This window comes from Martes martes (genome assembly GCF_963455335.1).
Source record: "Martes martes genome assembly, chromosome: 11".
In the NCBI taxonomy this organism is placed as follows: domain Eukaryota; kingdom Metazoa; phylum Chordata; class Mammalia; order Carnivora; family Mustelidae; genus Martes; species Martes martes.
The window spans coordinates 75,436,897-75,458,758 of NC_137899.1; the positions used below are offsets into that span (position 1 = coordinate 75,436,897).

The 21,862-nt window shown below is 38.4% G+C and overlaps 1 protein-coding gene across 3 annotated transcripts in view; it reads left to right on the forward strand.

The window, feature by feature from the left end:
* MET (MET proto-oncogene, receptor tyrosine kinase) overlaps positions 1 to 21,862 on the forward strand; it is a 114,182-nt gene that overhangs the window by 36,761 nt on the left and 55,559 nt on the right. For all 3 annotated transcript variants that reach the window (XM_080818202.1, XM_080818204.1, XM_080818203.1), the window contains exon 3: positions 19,302 to 19,493. In XM_080818202.1, coding sequence (XP_080674328.1) covers positions 19,302 to 19,493 — 192 coding nt within the window. The remainder of the gene's footprint in view (positions 1 to 19,301; positions 19,494 to 21,862) is intronic.

The window sequence follows — 21,862 nt, forward strand, 5'->3', positions numbered from 1 at the left end:
TACTTAAAAAAAAAAAAAAAAAAAAACCCTAAGTAGAAATTTGTTAATTTGACACTTGATTCCTCTCCTCCTGTAAACTCTTCTTCATTCTCACCCAGGCTCAGGGAGTCACTGATCCCTAACTCACTTATTAGAATTACATGCTACTGTCCCATGAAAAGTAGCATACTGCATTATTTTATTAAAAATAATTTTGAATGAATTTCTTTCTAGAATTTTGTAATGCTCTCTGAGATTATTGGGCACACCCAGAGGGTGTTGAAAATGTGTTACAGGGTGAGCCCCTAATGTATGTCTTCTACTCTTTCTCTTCCTCCTGCTAATCCTTCTTTAAATGATTTGGTAGCTTATTCACAGGTTCACCCCAGGAAAGAATAAATAGTAAAGGCCTGACATTTTTATAAGCTAACAGCAAAGAAATAATGTTATTGCTTAAACTGTCACCAAAAATATAGGTAGGCTTTACCTGTGGATTACATTTTTTCATGATGTGATAAATGCATTCTAAATTAATTATTCATTCTTCTTACTGTCTTTTGAAGCAGATGGTATAATGTTATTTTACATAAGTAGTTGGTTTCTACATGGAGATTCACTTGGTAAAATTAATGTAGCAAACAAAGAGTTCATGCAAAAAAATGTTTAAAGTTGGCTTTTGAAAAGCTGGTGTTAACAGTACTTGGAAGACAGCTCTCTAATACATGATATTTTCATTGTCATAGTACTACATGGTTAGAAACAAATAAAAGCACGTGCGATCCTGCATTTTGATAAGACTGTTAACCTTAAGTAATAGTGGATTTTTTTACTCAGAATAATATATCAAATTTTGGATGTTACACTCTTACTTCAGACTTCTGTCTTATCAGTGGTCATCCCACCCCGCATTCTTATCTCCTCTAATAAGAAAAAGGAGGATCTGTTAAAATTTGGATAGAATACCCACGAGGAATTTTTGCTGTTGCTTATTCATGGATTGGCACAAATACTGAGTCAGTGGGCACATGGAGACCAGAATGACTCAAGGCCCAGATATGTGCTGTATGTCACATCTCCAGCCGCCAAGGGAGGGCTGTAAAAGGGCTCATTTATCAGGGGAATGAAACCAAGGGCTCAGCTACTCTTGAAGTTATTAAAACTGCCTTGGTGTTTTGTTGTTGTTTTGTTTTGTCTTGTTTTGTTTTGTTTTTAATAATGGTGAATGTGGTAAGTGATTCTAAGATCCTGGATACATTCCAGTCTGCTAATTATGTATGTTTTCTAACTAAAAAGTTCCGGGCTATTCATTTGCATATGAATTACTCTCTGAGCAGGGTTGACTTCCTATCTTAAAAGCCTTGGGGAAGAGGTTTACTGCACTGCACCCAGGCCTAGGCTAATGTAGAGCAGATGAAGTGCGTCTTCCCTCTGTATTTCAAAAATAATTCTCTAGTTTTTCAACAAGAGGACAGAAAAATGTCTTATAAATGCAGACTGATATAAAATAAAGGCTCTTTTCACATTCTTGATGCTCACAAAAAGGGGAAATGCCTTATGAATAGTAACTATTAAACAAAAAATAAAAACTGCGAATTCAGACTGAAGTCTGACCTCAGTTGTCTTATATGGGTAAATCACCAAAATGTTCATCAATCAGATGACATTAAAATGGTAGGTGACATTTCAAATCATGCTCTAGGTAAAAGGGGTGAATTAAGGTCAGTTTTGATTTGGAACGCAATCTTTTCTGAAGCTGATTTTGTGAAAATTAAGTTTGCTTAGTTGTCATCTCAAAATATATGGATTATTCTTGATTTGCTAGAATTTATGTCCATGTACCTAAAAAGTGTAAATTTGTATGATATTAAATTTTCTAATGGCGTTTTAAATTCAAAATCTGATTAACACTTGCATCTAGCAGCCACTCTTACTAACTGAACTTAGGTGAGGTGGTGCTCAAATGGGACATATGCAAAGATTAAATTGGTCTGTGAGCTGAGTGAATCAATAGTATTTAGTGCTAATGCACTAAGCAGATACAAGCACTAATGCAGTGGTAGTCAATAGCAAAAACTAATATCTCTGAAAATTATCTTGACAGTAAAATGTGCAATATTTTCCATTTATTTTAAGCTAATTACATGACACGCTTGTTCTTTCATCTTATTAGTTTAAGCCAAGTTCTGGAAGCCTAGTCATTTTATTTAGTGCATAAAATGACCAAAAACTTGTGATCATTGTTTTCAGCAAAAGACGGGGGAATGGAGTTGTTCATAAAACCAAGATTCAAGAAGAAATTGAATAGAATAGATTTCTTGGTTAAGAGTCCCTAACCTTTCAGGTATTACAGTGGTGAATGACCTAGGCATGGTTCTTGTCTTTATGAAGTGAACACACAGGGGAAGAGATGACAATAAAAACTCAGTCGCACCAGTAAATACATCATGATAGTTCACGAAATACAGTGTGAGGGAAAGGGACGCCTGTGAATGCAAATAAGGAGGAATATGTTAATTTGATAGCATAGTCACAAAAGGCCACCCTGAGGAGGTGACAGTTAACTTGTACATAGGCTAAAAGTTAACTTTTACATAAAGCCCAAACTTTTAGAAAAAGCTGTCTGTCCTTAGTACATAGGCAACTACATAGCCATTATTTAATAAACTAATAGTTATTACCTATTTAATAAACTTTAGGACTTAACTATGTGGTGCTGCATTTAGCCAGCTTTTTAAAGTGAATTCTGGACATGAGTGCATATTATTTTATACTTAGAAAAACGTATCACAAGAGCTAGAACTATCCCAGAGATTTTAACTTTTTTAACAGTTTGGGTTTTTTTTAAGTTGTTAATGTATTCAAAGTTTGTCTTTTCTTTGATTTCTAAGTGAATTAAGTTCCTTTTCATTAAGTAATTCTTAGTATGAGGAAGATAATGTGTAGATTTCTAGAAGCTAAGGGCATAATGTAGGAGCACTTACTGCCTCTCCCAGCCTATCACTTAAATCAGCTTTGAAACATAGAGATGTCTTATATCTGTCTAGGTTGTTTCTTTCTTATGCCCCTCATCTTTCTCCTGTGGCCAACACTGGTGAATCTGTGCATCAGAAGGACCTACATTTCCTGGGGATGGAAGGGATTGTCCTACTACCAGTATGTCCTATGACAAAGTGAATCATAATTCCAAGAAAACACAAAATAAGCTCCTTTGAAACTATCAAAATTATAAAAGTTGATGGAATTCAAGGGACCGTGATGCTGATGCTGAAGTGGGCCCAAATCATATTCTCTTTCTGCATCTATATCCCGTCCTCCGCACAGCTGTCTTCATTTTAGACTATTTCCTTCTCATGTGAATCACGTGGCCTAGAGGGCAAAGTGAGAGGCAAGAGCTCCCGGGACTCACGAGGATGTCATGAGTGTCTACTGAAGGAAGGTACAGGGGCATGCCCTCTAGTTAGTGCTGCCTTATGTTGTTCTAATGCATCCCTAACTGCAGATATTTTGCCCTTCTCTTTCATTTTAATCATGTTCATTTATATATACTTAGTCATGCAAACATCTAAATAAGTTTAAGGTCTTAGAGGGCAGGCAGTTTGTCCTGCTTCTTTGTACCTAAGTGTATGCCTTGCAGACCATAGACAATAGTGTTGATTTTATTTGACAAAAAAATGTTGTCTTTCAAAAGAAACCTATATATTTACATAGTAAATAGAGACCATCTAAATTGCTGAGGGTTTGAATAAAGGCCCTTGATAAAATCTACAAATGTATTTTTATGACTGGGTTGTAAAAGGCACTGTTTTTGCCATCCCCACAATCCATGAAAATTTGAAATACAAGTGCAAAAAATACATGTGAGGAATTGAAAGAAATACCTTTTTCTTGCTCACTTTGTTCACTTTTTTTTGGTCGAAAGAGAATTAGAGTCTACCATGGGAAAAGATGAGGGAATAGGAGGCATTTAATCCTCAGGGCTCATTCCTATGCCTGCAAGTCAGGGAGGTCATTGGCTTGCCCCTTCCTGAAGGCTATAATTATAGCAAAGGACTATTTGTTTTCCAGTAAAGTAACCAAAATCTTAAATATAAGAGATTGTTTATAAGAGTACAGTGTGTGTCTGAGGTTGGCGGGGGTGGCAAAGTTATACAAAACCTTAGGAAAGATAATAGGGAGGTGAGATTATTTTTCTTCATATATCCACAATATGAGAAGGTCCAAGACTGTGGAAATGTTCTGAAGTACAGTAATAAAGGCAAATATGAGGTCAACTTAGGTAATCCCAATACTTAAGGAACTGAATTAGATGAATAAAGAAGAGGAATTTATAATAGAATATATCTGATGATTCATTGTAATATATCTGATAATTCATTAATGTAAACTTATTTGTGGCTCCAACATCGTGGCAAACAAGATCCAGTAAATGTATTAGTAAGGGTAATTGAGAAATATTTCTAATTTGAAAATACCAACTGCGTTGGGTTTTTCTAGACCTGATACGGAAAAAAAATGGGCAGTGTTCCTTACTCTCAACTAAACACTCTGATTTCTGAAGGTTCATAACAAAGGTATTGATTCCAAGTAGAATTGGGCAGACAAAACACAAGATCCATTCTGTTACTGGCCCAATATTAAGAATAGTAATCAGAAAAAAAAAAAGAGAGAGAGAGAGAGAGACTAGTAGTCAGTATTTGCAAAATAATGAGTAATATGTAAGTAGTAGTTTAACAATAGTATTAACCTTGTAGGCTCAGGTTTTGGACATGTACAAAGAAGACTAAAATATGTACCTGATTGAAAATATATATATTGTGGTAAATTGTGACAACAATTATGGTATTTTCTAGCTAGATACTTTTTTTAGAATCAAATGCTAAGATAACATAAGCACTAATTTCAGATTTTTAAGCAAACAGTACTTTTTGTGATCCTGGGTATATGGTATGGTGACACTATTGAAAATCTGAAGTTCATCATTTATGGCGCAATTACAGATCACAGAAAAACAAACACCAGGACTTTATCACACCTAATAAGAAAGCTCTTTATTTAAAAAAATAAATTGTATTTTTCAGGATCCAGGGTAGTTGTGGTATAAACTATATGATACTGAGTATCTTATGACCCTCATAATAACAATCCAATTGAATGCAGACGAACTCCTAAAAGAGAGATTATGAAATATTTGAAAAGTAAACATCTAAATTTTCATAAGTAAATATTAATTTAGTATTTGTGTGAGCTTTAGATATTAAAGCTTTTCCTGCATTCTCTGGGCCCTTAGAACCAGCTGTTACAATTCCCACCGCCTTATTTAATACTCTATATGCTGGGGATTCATAAACCGGCTAAGAAATAGTCAAATTTTCTATTTTCACTGTAGGAATATAATAAAATCTCTGTTCCGGTGAATGGCTGGACAATTATTTTAATAATGATATTATCACTGCTTCATTTTCTCTGTCTTGCTACTAGCAAGGTTCTTATTTTATACTCTGAACTCTGGCTAAATTACAAGTTAAACTGAACTATTGTTTGTTTAATGCTCTATTTCCTTCTAACCTTATTTTTGTCTATCAACCTCAGCCCAGTTCCCCAGTGGGTCAGGAAACCCTCAACTGGGATTAAGTAATAGTTTACACAACCTCTCTCATTCATTAACCCAAGTTGACATTCTCATTCTGTGTACCAGCCTTACTTAAGACTTTCTAAGCACCTTCTCCAGCTGCTGGTTTGGGAGCAAATAACAACACCTATTTAATCAAGGAACTTAATATTTCCAAAGAATCTTTCAGCCTATTTCAGCCTTTTCCATTAGCACAATATAATTCAGCCTGCTTCTTCTAATTCTTCAGAGTAAAACCTAGGCTCATTTATAGTAAATATGAAGCTTAAAAAGCTTTACTTCTTCTCCCCTTCTACAGATACACAAAGGAGAAACAGAAAATTGTATGTTATCATTCCAGATAGATTTTCTTTTATTAATATATTGAAAATGATGCCAGTAAGATAAAAGTAGATCTCCCTGGCTCCGTCCTCCCCAACCAATCTATTTGTCTCCAGACTGCTGCTGGAGTAAGTAATCTTTCTTGAAAGCAAACCCATTTATGTTACTATGTCCCTTAAAATAATTTGAGTGCTCCCCAATGGTTTCAGAGTAAAATCCATACTCTTTAGTATGTATTCAAGAAGTTTCCTACCTTGGCCTTGGCTATTTCCTGGTCTTCAAGCCTACTAGTGTGCTGGCAAATGTCTAACTCTCAGGGAAGGGGAGTAGAAGCCCCTGATCTGTAGTGCTTGCCAATTTCTGTGGTGTAAACAACCCCACCAAGCCATTTCAAGCTATCAAGGTAGTCACTGAACAAGAATTAGAAAGAAATAGTCACAACTGGCTCTGTAAGCTAATATGAGATAGCTCAGGCACACCAGTGGCACCCTGTCCTCAGCCTATCATTTTAAACTCCCTTTGCAAATTTCATTTATATAATACAGTGTATTCAACTATGGTCCCATGTTATGCATTAGATCCTCAGACTTTTTTTAACTGAAAGTTTGTACCCTTTTACCAACGTCTCCCTATTTTTGCTGCTCTCTCCACTCCCACCCCCTGCGATTCCAGCCCCTGGCAACCAGTTTTCTACTGTCTCTTTCTATGAGCACAACATTTTCTTTTAGATTCCACATAAAAATGATAACATGCAGTATTTGTCTTTCTCTGTCTGGCTTATTTCACTTAACATAATGCCCTCTGGGTTCATTTATCTTTTGGCAAGTCACAGGATACCTTTTTATTTATTTATTTATTTTAAGTCTCAATAGACATACACACCTCACCTTCTTGATCCATTCATCCACTGATAGATACTTAGGTTGTTTCCATGTCTTGGCTATCGTGAATAGTGCAGCAATTGACATGGAAGTACAGATATCTCCTAGAGATAATGGTTTGTTTCTCTTTTTCTTCCCCTTTGGATAAATACCCAGAAGTGGGATTGCTGGATCATATGGTAGTTCTATTTTTAATTTCTTGAGGAACCTCCATGCTGTTTACTGGCTGTACTAGTTTGCATTCCCACTCACACTGTGCAAGGATTCCCTTAATATCCCCACCAGCATTTGTTCTCTCATGTCTTCTTGATAATACCCATTCTAACAGGTATGAGGTGAGATCTCATGGTAGTTTTGATTTGCAGTTCCCTAATTAGTGATGTTAAGCACCTTTTCATGTTCATATTTTCTTTAGAAAAATTTCTATTCAGTTTTTTGCCTGGTTTTTTTTTCCCTTTTTTTGCTACTACTGAGTTACATGATTTCCTTATATATTTTGCATATTAAGTGCAATGTGTGCATTTATCAGTTATGTGTCAACCTATCATTCTTTTAGTTCCCAGAACCCATCAGTATTTCTCATAACTCTGCCTTAACACATGATACTTAGTCTGCCTCAAATTTCCTTAAACATTCATTTTGTCAGGTTAACACTTTTCTCCCCATTCTTTACAATTCTACTCAGGCATTTCCGGCCCCAGGAAATCTTCTCTAGTTTTCCCCTAGCCCTCCATTCTGGATAAGCTGCCTTTCCTGAGTACTCCAGTAGCACCCTTTGCTCCTTCCTACCATCTTTCTTACCACATTCTGTGGTAATATCTTCACTGGTTTCCTTATTAGCCACTTGAGAATATGGGCTGTGACTTTTCAATCTCCATATCCTTAGTACCTAACAAAGTTATCTGGATAAAATACCTGTTTATCAAATGGGCACATAGTTATGACAAAGCCTCATATTTCAAATAAAATAATAAAATGCTGATTAATAAAAATAATTTTTAGATAAAATGGTTTTTCATTCTCTCCCCCAAGTCTCTAAAAACTAACTTATAGAATTGGAGAGTTTCCAAAAGTTAAATTAGCATTGAAGAAATTCTAGGATGTTTCAGTCCCTTCCTTACACAAATACACACACACATACACGCACACACACACACACACCATCATCCACTAGTTTGGAATGAAGATGGATCAAAAAACAAAGAAGGAGAAAAATGAGAGGAGAAGAAAAGTTGAAGATAGGTAGGATGAAAAGACAGGAATTCCAGAGCTTTATACTTAATCCAGATTGGGAAAACATAATTCAGGCAATTAAAGGGAGAAAGGTAGAGTAACTTCTCTGCTCCTTAAGGCTTTCTTGAGCCTTTCAACAGAGCTTCCCCTTTGAGTGGGTGTTACTGTCTGTATGAAGCACTTTAGGACACAACTTCTGGTGGACATTCCTCAGGCACTGCTACCAGTAGAGGTGCCCTCCATGAAGTCTGCTTTTTGAATCCATTGATTTTTTTCTCACTACAAACCACCACTCTATAATTTCAGGTTGAAAATAATGCGTGGGTTAAGGAAAAGAAGTCAAGAGTGAAGGTGTTTTTCAATAACACCATTACTATGCCACAGGATTAGACTCCACAATGGCATCACTTCATGAGTCCCAAATACATTCTGAGTACAGAGCATGAGCCTGGCCTTGATGTAGATGCAGTAAGAATAGAAGAGAGTTTGGTTGGGGCCTTGGGGACTTTGGTCAGTGAAGAGGGTTGCCCACAGATTGAGCTTTCTGATACACAGGTCTGGTCAGTAACAAGGGAAGAAGATGAGTAAAGAGTCTCACAGCACAATGGTAAGGAGGAAAGAAGGGACAAGAAGTGATGACAGTCATGGCAGGCTAGGATATAGTCATAGGTTTAAACGGTATAATGGGGCCTAATTGAAGAACCCTGGTTTCATCTATCTTTCACCTCCCCTGGCTCTCCACTAAGACATTCATCAGCCTGGTTTCTATTGAGCGTGACTCTGCTCAGCATATAAACAGACTATGGCTCTTATACTCTAAAGAAAGAACTGCTTCTGTAGTATTGCTTAGTGCAGGGTAACTGGTGCTCTGTCCTTTGAGTAGCAGTTACAATTCAGTGAGTGAGTACATTAAAATTTGTTTTCTATTAACTAAATTGAAGAAAGCAGAAAAATTATATACACTAAGCATTAAAATGTGCTTCACTTGGAGCAACTTTCTTTATGAATCACCCTGTCACTCTGGCTCTGATTGAGGTGAGGTATGAAGCCTGCTAAAGCCAAACCACATGGACTTGGTCTGTTTCAGATCTGATTCACCTTAGGAAATGATGATAAAGAAGCAAACATTTTAACCCTTAGAATTCCAGAACCCCTATCATTGTAGAATTCTGAGTCTTTTGAATCCCAGAGATACCTTGAGAAGAAGATAGATGTATTTTTATTTCATTTATATGTAAATGCATTTGTACACATGTATAGAAATCCGTACACATGTATACATAAAATACATCCTGCTCCAAGTATTTCTCTATTCCCTCTTCACTAATCCAATTTCTGTCAAGACCTGCATCAACTTTGGCCTCCGCCATGAGCCTTCTCTAGCTATTGAAGCCCACACTAATTTTTTTTTTCCTAATCTTAAAGCATTTGCCACCTGTACCAGTGTTTTTGGAACGTATCTATCAGCGATGTTCTTTGTACTTTGCATTTTTACTATTCTGTGTGTCTGCCTCTGGCACTGGATTCATTTTTTTTTTTAAACCTCAAAAAAGTTATATTAGATAGGTGTACATTTTCCCGTTTCACAAGTGAAGAAGTGAGACTTGGAGGTCCAAGTATCCTCTCTAAGTTTGCACAGCTGATAAGGGCAGGACCACTCCAGAGCCCATGCTCTTCTCCTCTAGGCTGGGATGGTTACCTCTGGATGCAACTAAGAAGGTGTTTGGGGAACCTTACACTAAAAAGTTATAGAAGTGGAATTGAACAAGGAGATTCTGGAATCAAGGAAATTAGATTGTAGGAGGCCAAGTATGAGATTTCCTTTAAATCAATAGAAATATTTATAAGAGTTGATAGGTGGATATAAACAATAAAAGAAAAGGAAAAGTCAAAGATGTCTGAAACCTAAAGGGAGAGGGTGGCTATTGATGCCATAAAGAAATAGGAATCTAGAAGAGTGAATTAGTTTGGAAAGAAAAACGATGAGTTTGAATGACATCAAGGGCACATTCAAACTTGACCTAAAGGCAGTTGCAGAGACAGGGCCAGTCCTCAGAAGAGAAAATGCTGCTGGGCCTATGAAGTTAGGTCATCCCCACGAGGCAGCATCTATCACCTCATGAATCACTAGTGTGGAGCCAGCAGCCGGTTGGCCAGATGCCTTGTTGTATTACGTTCAGGGCAGTCTGAATTGATCGGGGCCAGAGATGAGACCCTTTCTCCCTTCCTGGAGACACATCAGCTCTTCTTTAACTGCTCCCCAGCTTTGCTCCCCTGCTTGAGGTCTCTGATTATAAAGAACTCCGTGGCTGTTGAAGTCGTGAGGCAGGATTACTTCATCGAGGGGAGCCGGTGGCGGCAAAAGTATTGAGAAAGCATCTTTCTTTTCAGCGGCCCGCTGAGCACAACATCAAGCAGTTGTCTTTGTAGCACAAAACAACATAGTCACATTCTTAGCATTTGACCACACCGGCCTAACAGTCTGGCCTTACATTAAGGACCCCAAAGAGAAGGGCCTGCTCTGTCAGAGAGCTGACTCTTCTGCATTTTACAGAGAATCGGGCTTCAGTGTTGACATCTTAGACATTTGAGTACAGACTGATAGAAGTTAAATATATCTGAAAGAAACATAACCAGACACATGTTCAAAGCTCTTGCCCCTGCCTGCTGTGAGTTCAACAGTACCTCTCCCAGTCTCACTAAATAAACAGAAGAGAGCACATGAATGAAATTTGGGGGAGTAAGTTATGTGGAATTCCTGATATTAAAGCAGTTTTTAGCCAGCTATATAAAAAGTTCTAGGCAAAGAGGAACTATCTATTTTGAAATATATATCCCCTCAGGGGTGCCTGGGTGGCTCAGTCGTTAAGCGTCTGCCTTCGGCTCGGGTCATGATCCCGGGGTCCTGGGATCGAGCCCCACATCCGGCTCACTGCTCCGCAGGGAGCCTGCTTCTCCATCTCCCACTCCCTCTGCTGTGTTCCCTCTCTCGCTGTGTCTCTCTCTGTCAAATAAATAAAATAAAATCTTTAAAAAAAAAAAAAAGAAAGAAATATATATCCCCTCAGAAAACCATTACTTGTCAATAGAATTTGGAGAAAGGGTGATTATGAGTAAAGTTTATATTAAAATGCTTCTGTTAATTTAGTCATGGGCAAGAAGGAAAAAAGGCTGTTGTGAGTGAACTGGCAAAGATTTTACAAAATGATACATTTTTAAAAATCTATCTGCAAGACTGATTTAAATTATCTATAGATGAGCTAAATCTGTCCTATAGATCAATTAAAGGAATCACTATTTTAAATATATCACATTCTTAATTATACTGAATTAAATGTAATTGCATATTCACCGCATGCATCATAATGTTAATTAGGGAAAACAGTTTGAATCAAATACATTGAGGTATACAGCACTTCAATTTTTTTTTTATAAAAAAATGTATGTGTCTGAGGTTAAAAAAAAATTCTGGCAAGTACTCACAAAAAAGTAAAGAAAGACTAAATCATTGTTTCAAGGCTTACAAATTTTAGATAATTCCTATTATTTAGCTCTATGACAGTAATATAAGCCCTTGAGTTAAGGAAGCAAGTTTGTAACAAGTTTTTTAAAAAGTGTTTACCATTGGTTTTCAGAGTGGACTTCATATAATTACTATTATTATCATTATATTTTTTAAGAGAGAGGAGAGAGAGCACGCACATGCAAGATGGGGGAGGAGCAGAGGGAGAGAGAATCTTAAGCAGACTCCTGGCTCAGTGCAGAGCTCCAGGCAGCGCTTGAGCTCACCTTCCGGAGATCCCAACCTGCACAGAAATCAAGAGTCTGATGCTTAACCAGTTAAGCCACCCTGGGGCCCCCACAGAATTATTTTAGAGAAGGATAAACCTTCAACAATTAAATGCCTTCCAGAATTTCTTAAAGAATAGCCATGTAGAATCTGTTTAGGCTCTTTTGGAGTAGCCTAAGGTGTTGGGGGACATTGATTGTTTACTGATGGCATTTTAAATATCCTGAGCATTCATTTGTTCCAGCAGCAGGCTAAAGGCAGTTTGGTAATTTCAAGCCCAGGGGAAGCATTGGAAAGCCATCCCACAGACCCCTTGCAAGGCAGAACCGAAAGAGAACTTTGAGATCAATTCACTCAACCCCTTCCTTTATAGTCACACCTGGGGGAGGGGGGCGGGTATGAAGACCCTTGTGCTGTGCAACCTAAGTTTAGTCCTTGCCCTGTGCAGCTGCTGGTCATGTAACCACACAGTGCCTCAGTTTCCTCCTAGCATTCTTATGAGGATTCAGTGAATTAATATTTGTAAAGTACTTAGAAGAGTGTCTGATACATTATAAACACTCTGGACAAATGTTTGTTATATAAGTAAAATAAAACTCAGACCCAGAGAGATGATGCAATTTGCCTAAGGTCGTGTGATCATCAAGTCCCAGGTGAGTAGAACCAGCCCTGTGCTGTAGGCACTGTGCTGTATGCATGCTCATTCTCTTCCACCATGGCCTTGGGCCATCCCTGGAATGTGGGTTTGTCTCAGAAATACTGTAGGAACCTGTAAGTAAGGAGTATAATGCAGTATAAGGAACATAGGATTTGAAATCAACCACTAGGATTCAAGGGGCCCCTGGGTGGCTCAGTGGGTTAAGCCTCTGCCTTTGGCTCAGGTCATGATCTCAGGGTCCTGGGATCAAGCCCCGCATCGGGCTCTCTGCTCAGCAGGGAACCTGCTTCCTCCTCTCTCTCTCTGCCTGCGTCTCTGCCTCCTTATGATCCTTGTCTTTCCGTCAAATAAATAAATAAAATCTTTTTAAAAAATAAAACAAGTAGGATTCAAGCTCTGATATTTACTGACAACTCTTTGAACTTTAGTTTCTTCATCTGTAGAAATATGATGACCATAACAAATCCAATTCACAGACTTATTTAAAGGATCAGATGGAATAATGTACTTGAAAAACTGTAACCCACTATGCAGATGATATTTAACATTATTACTGTGAGCTCCTATGAGTTGGGAAAAGCCATGAGAATGTCTCATCCTGCTTAGGATGTCAAGAAATTGAGGTGGGGAGAGTTCTTAACAGGCTCTTCCCACTTTTTCACTTCCTTTTTGTTCACTGTTTTCTGTTAAATTTTATTTTTGTTATATATACAAAAGAACCATGTACTCTGTGCGTGTGTATGTGGTGTGTGCATGTGTGTGTGAGCAATAAAATAAAATGCTGAGTTCTCTATCATCAGGCTGAAAAAAGAGAATATTACCAAAGCCTTTAAGTCCCCTGTATGTCCCAACCCCAATCATATCCCTCTCCCTCCCTGAAAAGTGGGTAAACAATAATTGTGAATTGTTTGTCTTTCCCTTGCCTTTAGTTGCACTATACATGTGTACATGCCTAACAATATATTGTATTGAGTGAATTTTTTTCTTATTTCTTTTTCCCTCCTGTCTCAAATATCTCAAGCTATATGGTATCTCCCTGTACCCTTATACTAACTGCCTTACTCTTTGTCACTTTCTCCCCTCTCCCAGCCCAATAAAACGTATTACTTCTGTCCTTCCACAGACCTTGTAAGGAGAGACTTTAGAATAAAGAGCCAGACTTCCGGTTTACATGGCCAGGAGTGGGTGTCACTAACTAGCAGGAGCTGGAGCATCAGCTGCTAAAGCAAATGCAAGAATGCAAGAATAGGAAGCATCTCATGTCAGGATAGCCACTCTTAGATTCCTTCAGTGTCCCACATGCTCGCTTGATCTTTCTCCTTAATGGAAAAAAAGAAACAAATTGAGGCAGGTCTGGATGTCATAGTAAGGAGTTTGGACTTTCACTGCAGGCCTTTGGGAAGCAACTAAAGGTTTTGAAGAAAGGAGTGACAGCTCATAACTGCTTCAAGGCAGATGAGATCAGAGACAGGAAGGCCATTGAGGAAACAGCTAGCCTGGGGCAGGGGTGCAGATATGGCTGGAGGACTGTAACCAGATTTCAGAGGGACTGAGCAACTAACTAGTTGGATGTGAGAAATGCTCAAGAGAGGGGAGTTGGTGATGACTAAAATTTTAGAATTACCTAGATGGAAACATGGTCATGTTCACAAACCAAAATAGGCAACAGAGAGGAAGATTTGAGAGCCAAGCTGATCAGAATAGCCCAAAATGCTAGTGGTCATCTTTATGCTATTATCCAGAAAACAGTGATTAATTTCAGCTTTTCTCTCAGAAAAGGAATCGGGGGTGGGTGAATCTACATTTTCAACTTTGAAGAGTTGTAGGTTTTTTTACATGCTAAATGATAATTTTTGTTGACTGATTCCAACTCTTGGAGAGTTACAATTTCCCTGACTTTCAGTTTCTCTTACTTAAAATGAGGGGCTGAGGTAAGATGGTCCCCAAGGCCCTTTCCATTATTGTAATTATACAGTTCTTGGAATTTTGCCCAGAATAGTAAACAGTAGCAGAAGAAATTCATGAGCTTGAGAATCAGATAGAGCCGAATTCTAATGACTGTTCTAGTTCTGATGCCAGTTCCAGTGTAAATCAGCCACTGTAGCTGCACCCTTGGGTGCTCTGAGTCTCATCCTCCTGAAAACTGAAAACCTGACAGGGCTGTGAGTCAGCTTGTACCTGAAAACGCCCAACTCTGTGCCTGGCACAGTGTAGATGTGGGGTAAAGATTGATTTCCTCCTTCCCTTCTTTTCTTCCTCCTTCCTCCCTTTGTTACCAAAAAGAGAGTGTTAGTCTGACGCTCCAACTAGTGCTGGGGTGAAACCTTCTTTGCAGACCCTTCCTTGGCTATTTTACCAGAGAACTGCTTTCCACCAGCTATGTGCAGTTTTACCTCAAAGCAAAAGTCTTCCTGGCTTTGAGGGAACCACAAATGACTGGGAGACCCCTGGCAGCAGGTCTATAGTTGCTCTTCCTTCTGGACCCAACCCCACGCCAAATGCTGCACCCAAGAACTGTGTGTAAAGGGTGAGAACCCACCCCATCTTCCCTGCACAAATGAGCCTCAAACACATTTGCTCATTATCTTCAAGGGATATAGTGAATCACACTGATTTTAGTCATATTTATACAGTGCTGTACCTTTGTAATGCCAAGAGCTTAAACCAAGGCTCCGTGATGGTTAAAATACCACAATTCAAACTCAAAGACAACATGGGGCTCTGTAAGCTAGTTCCTCCCACCCTGATCCCAATCACTGAGTTCATCAAGATTCTCAGCAGGAAGAGACAAGGAGTAATCCCCTCTCCTGCAGTGAATACTGGAATGGTACTTTCTCCTAGTAGCTATTGCCCCCATCCCTCTCCTGCAGGTCTCAGCTACGGAGAAAATGAAAAAGAATAAGGTTGGGATCCCCTGGCTTATAAAATTTGAATGTCACTTGGACCTGACATGACGTTTGTTTTTAAGCTCAAAATTGCACAACTTTTCAAGATCAAGCAGTTCTGTAGATCCTGTTCCAGCACTGTGCAATGATTTTAAACTTGAGAATTTTTCTGGGGAGAAGTGGGGATATTATCCAATCAGTCCTTGAGGAGGCACCATTTAGAGACCTTTTAATTTCCTGAAGAAGTCTGAAAGTATAAATATGAATAAATATACATAAATATTAATTGAGTCAGTACAGAGTTCTACATTTATGCCTGACATATGCAGGCACAAACAGGCTGAAGTTTGATTGTGTTACTTTCCCTCCATTTAAAAATGATCCAGGAGTTCTTGCCGGTTTGTAGGCACTTGGAGAGCTATCTCAGCTCCATTCTTTTGCTACCCAGCAAGGAAGCAAGCTGGGTAGGCAGATGGGTACCTTATCTCTGGGTACCTTTAGATAGAGTGATTTTTAAGGAAGCTGTTATTAAATGCCTACTGTGTGTTAAGCACAATACAGGGTAGGATGATAAAAGATGAATGAGACCATTTCTGACCTCTTGTTGATAGAAAGCTGCTTCTAATTTACAATCTATGACTACTCCACATGCAGCAAATTGTTTTTGTGTTCCAATGAATCCATCATATCTCTGCAAGGTCAAATTTGAGGCTTTAAGTTACCAAGATGCCTTCTAGACATAGAAAAAGTAAAAGCAAGCAAGAAAAGGAACAAAATAACCACAATGCTGACCCTGAAGAGCAGTCACCTCTGAAATGAATACTTGAGAGGGTCTTTGATTTAAAACTGGTCTTTGCTCCCTTAAGCAGCTTCCATGGCTATGGCTATCTCTGCCAAATGGATGATTGATCACCAATGGAAACTTAATTACCAATTAATCGGTTACTATTGAATTGCTGGTCTGTTTCAGTTATCTGCCACTCCTCAGAGCAATCCATAGTACTTCAGTGAAGAAAAGCTTCTAATTAAATAGTGAAATAGCATTCATTAATATATCAAAATAAATGTCTAGAACCAGAACATTTCATTAATTACAAGAGTGAGTAAGTTTAGCATCTCTGAGACTCTTTGTTTGTTCATTTATTGCCACTTATAATGAGGAAATATTCTGTGTATTCCATGTGACAGAAATTTGATATTAAGGAGTAAGGCTGTTTTACATAAAGATACCTAAATTTTCTATTTCACTTTGTTGTTCAGCACTAAGTTAGTCCGAAATATACTATGGCAGCCCTCTGATTATTTTAAATAGAATAAGATGATAATAGAGAATTCCTAATCTTCAAATCATTTTCCTTAACTTGAAACTACATACAAAAATATGTAAAAATAAACTTTTTCTCTTTTTCTTCCAAGTTAGATGACAGTTCCTTATTATATCCTCTTGCCTCCTGTTTTCTCCCCCAAATTTACCAATTTCCAGATGTCAGGAGCCAAACACTCTATTTGTTTCTTATTATGAACTCTTAACTACACCTATTCCTGGAAGAAAAAAAAGAGCTTTAGCAATATTAGTTTATATCTCCACACTCGTCCCCCATCTACTCATAATTGATTCACTTTCTTGTTCATTCACTCAATATTTATTAAGGATCTATGTGTGATATTTCAACTACTACTAACAATACAGCAGTAAAAAGTATGGTCACTGATGGCGGGGACATCAGTCATGTAATCCACAAGCAAATAGTAGTTGCAGCTATGAATGCTATGACACATAAGTAAAATGTATTATGACTGTCGGTAATAGAAGCATATGACCTAGATATTAAGATCAGAATAGGCCTCCTAAGGAAATGATGACACACTACAATCTGAAGGAGGCATAGCAGTTAATAGTGGAAGGATCACTCTAGTAACATGTACAAAGACCCTGTAATGGGAGGACACATGGCATATATGTAGAACTGAGAGAATGCCAACTCACTGTAGCACTGAGTGCAAAGGAGGGCACCATGAGGATGAATTTGGAATGTTCAGTAGGATCCAGATGATACTGAGCTCACCAGGCCATGTTAAAAACTTTTGTCTTTTATCCTGAGAGCAATAGGAAGACATTGTTTTAACAGAGTAACATGACAAGATTTGTGTTTTAGGGGGGAAAAAATCTGTCTGCAGGGTAGAGAATGGATGAGATCAGATATGGCAGATCTAATTTGGAAGCCATTGCAGTAGTTCAGGAATGGGAAGCGGTGGCTTGGATGAGGGTCAGAGTGTAGAGACAGAGAAAACTGGATGGATCCAGGAGACATTTAGAAAGAACAGTTGATGAAAATTGGTGATGGACTGTACATGGGGAGGAATCAGGGATGGCACCTAGATTTATGACTTGTGCCTCTGGAGAAATGGTAGAGCCATTCACTGGGGGGGCGGGGGGGTGTTGCATCATCACCTGAGGCATGGGGGTAGAATGTGATTTCTACTTTGGTCATGTTGAGCCTGAGGTCTTGGAGACATCTGAGATATCTGTATTTCACAGGCAATTTGATAAATGCACAGTCAGTGCAGAGGAGAGTGTAGGGTGAAGGTACAAATGGTGTATGTCAACTGAATAGTAATAGACATCACAGGAGAGACTGAGGCTGCCTAGGGAGAGTGTGAAGAGTGAGGAGAGGAGCAGCCCTCGAATGGAGCCCTGAGAACCCCTGACACTGATAGCCAGGCACAGATGGTCCTGCTCAAGGACTCAGTGTTGCAATCTGAGAAGTAGAAGGAAAGGCAGGTGTCAAGGTAAAGGAAAAGATCCATGGTGCTTAACTGACATATATTACTGAACAATATTTTTTTTTAAATCTGAAGCTGAGGGATGCCTGGGTGACTCAGTTGGTTAAGCCGTTGCCTTCGGCTCAGGTCATGATCCCAGAGTCCTGGGTTCAAGTCCCGCATTGGGATCCTTCCTCAGTGGGAAGCCTGCTTCTCTCTCTCCCTCTGCCTGCCACTCTGCCTGCTTGTGCTCTCTCTCTCTCTCCCTCTCTCTTTCTCTCTCTCTGACAAATAAATAATAAAATCTTTTTAAAATAATAGTAAAATAAGTAAATAAAAATAAAAATCTGAAGCTGAGCCTAAAAGAAAAATACCTGACTGAGTGACAATTGCCTTTTTTGTAAGTTGGTAACTATGGCATTTGGTGACAAATACTTCAGTGGTATTCTCCAGGTCCTGGGTTCTATGGTAAGAGAGTTCTATAAATTAGCTCATGTAAGCTTTACAACAGCTCTGCAAGGTAGGCACATCTCTATAATTCTCTCGATTTTACTTGTGGAATGGATAACCTGAATTTCACAAACACAGAGATTATAGGGACTATGTAAGGTAAATAAGCATGAAAGACTAGGATTTGATGCAGGAACTTGAGTTTGGGATCTGTGCTCTACTGCCTCCCTGTGAATTACCTATCAGCTATCCCCCACCACCACCTCATTGCACACAAATGCACAAAGGCACACATTTTAAGATATATAATGTATTATGTATGACTCTAACATTTATTCCAGTTGAAATCCATCTTATTGGACTTGCCTGCTAGAAGCATTACCTTCACGCCCAGGGCTGAGACATTTATCGTTTTGTTTTTCTTTTACTAGCACCACTGAGTTCCATATTTATGTATGCATATACTCAACCAGAGTGCAAACCACGATAGTAAGGTTTACCCCAGTTAACACATCTGTACACACATGGCAGCACCTAGCAGTACTGGAGCCATGTAGGTCACTAGAGTAATTTCTAGCCCCTATCTGGGGCGCTCTGTTTATTTGTACGGTTATCCTTACCATTCTCCGAGCTCTGAAAAGACACATTGAGTTTTTTACCAGCTTGTTCGCATCTGGACTCACATTGATTCTATAACCATATTTTATTCCAGACACTTTTGAGAAATTCATCAGGCTGTGAAGTGCGCAGTGATGAATATCGAACAGAGTTTACCACAGCTTTGCAGCGTGTTGACTTATTCATGGGCCAATTCAACCAAGTCCTCTTAACATCTATATCTACCTTCATTAAAGGAGACCTCACCATTGCTAATCTTGGGACGTCAGAGGGTCGCTTCATGCAGGTAAATGCTTTCTAAGAGTGGCTGTGTCTGTTTTACCTGGTATAGCGCAATTAGTTTGTTTTTTGTTTTTGTTTTTGTTTTTTACAGTAAGGCATTTGGAAATATTATAAAGTGAAAATCACAGTAAAAACTAGAGACAAACTGAGAACAAAACAATGAAGACGGGTCCACTCTTTATGAAGTGTATGGCCTATTTTTATTAAGTTCTTGAAGCTTTCAGCTTAAATGTGGTTAAAAGTTTTCTTGCCCAGAATGGTTTGGGATTTTGTTTGTTGTTGTTATTTTCCATTCATGATTTCCATCACATGATTGGAATAAAATGAAACAAAGCACTTCCAGGCGATGTTTTCCTATTTCAAGGGAAGCTACGGATCAAAGGAGAGCTATTGTGTGAACCGTGTGTCACCATGAGAAGAAACATTCACATCATTGAGAAATATTGGCAGGAGTTAGAAAAGGACGTTATCATCAAGATCCCATTGTAACTCCAGCTCTCCTGATTCTGCAAAACGATGTGATCAGACACAAAGAAGTTCAAATACTGGGGGGGAAAATACAGATTTTATTAAGAAATGCTTTTAATGGATAGCAACATACTTCCATACAATAAAAATTCACATTTCAGACTTGCAGGTATCTTGTTCCCTAGATACAAGAATCAGCACTTCGCAGAAATTGAAATGTTCTTGTGTTGAATCTCTTTGACTGCTTTAATAGTTATTGGGTAGTGCTTTCAACATGAGTTCTTCAGCAGGTTCTTGATTAATGCACAATGACCATAGCATTCATGGAAATGTTAACTTTCTACAAATACTAGAAATTTCTTCTAAAGAGAGAGTCTTATTCCAAAATCATCTGATCTAATAAACATCCTAGTCCGACAGTGACTTCTAGAAAACCAGTTGAGGACAATGATGTTTTCTTATGACTTGCCCATCTGCACATCCTCTGTCTGTATTCTATTATAATACATATTTTTTTAAATTACCACTGTCTTTATAGTGTATGGATACTGGTTATTGCCTTATTTTAAATCGTGCTTTTCTTGTACTAGTTGGGCACAGTGGGATTTTTTTCAAAGTCAAAAAACATCTTCCTAGCTCAAAACTAGTCATATAGATCCTGTTATCTAAATGTTCCCACACTTGGTCTCCCACCCTCCCACTGCTGCATTATTATACTTTCTCCCCACTCCTCTCTCCCAGCCCAGTGTTCTCATTTACCCACCTCAAACCATTTCGTTCTGTCTTAACTCTTTAAAATCTGAAGGTTGGATATCTAGGCCCCCCACTATCCTCATGAGCATTCTAAAGTATTTGAAATATAGTTGTATCAATTATCCTTGTAAAATACATACTGTTATTTTCAATGTGTTTTAATTGAGAATAATATTCTCTAGAATTCTAAGAAATTTGAAGGGGTATGAGAGTATCTGGCATCTGTTGAATTCTTAATGTGTTCACTATATTGACTTTTTATCTTTACTTTTGCTTTTTTTCTAAATTGTTTATTACCTCATCCACCCAGTTTCATATTAATAAGCTTTCTATAGTCACTTTAGGTCTTACATTCTTTTACATCAGAAGGTTCCTGGCCTATTTCCAGATTCTAAAGTTGTAATAAAATCCCGTTTTTAGGTAGATTTCTCTAATAACAGTAAATTCTGCTGTGTGACAGTTTCTACCGCCTATGTCGTGCATCGGTCTCATTGTAACAGAAATGCTGTGACAAGTGTTTTATTCTTGTCTCCCAGCATTTTCATAAAAGAAGCTATATTATGCCCATTATCTGTGCATCCGAAACATTAAAGATGAAAATAAGTAAGTAGATACTTATTTTATGTGAAGTGCTGATATCACTGATTTTTCTTTTTAAACCACATGGTTCTTAATTCATCAGATATATATTGGGAACTTACTAACTTTGCTCTATTAGGCAAATAAGGAAAGCAAAGGAAGCAGTGACACAGAACCTGCCTTTAAGGAACTAAAGTTTAATTTTTTAAAAAAGGATTTTATTTATTTGAAGGAGTGAGCAAGAGAGAGCACAAGACAGGGGAGGGGCAGAGGCAAAGGGAGGAGCAGACTGCCCACTGAGCAGGGAGCCTATTATGGGATTGGGTCCCTGAACTGGGGGATCATGACTTAGCTGACAGCAGACACTTAACCACTGAGCCACCCAGGAGCCCCTGAAACTTTAGTATGGGAGATAAAAACCTGTACCTGATATCAAGATAGCAAAAGACAAAGACACACAGACAAAGGGCTGTTGAGACCCACATAGGATTCATCTCTCTGACACTTGTCCAAGAGAATTCCATTCCCTTAAATTTTATGTAAATAAACTCAAGGCACTTGAAGGATTAAACA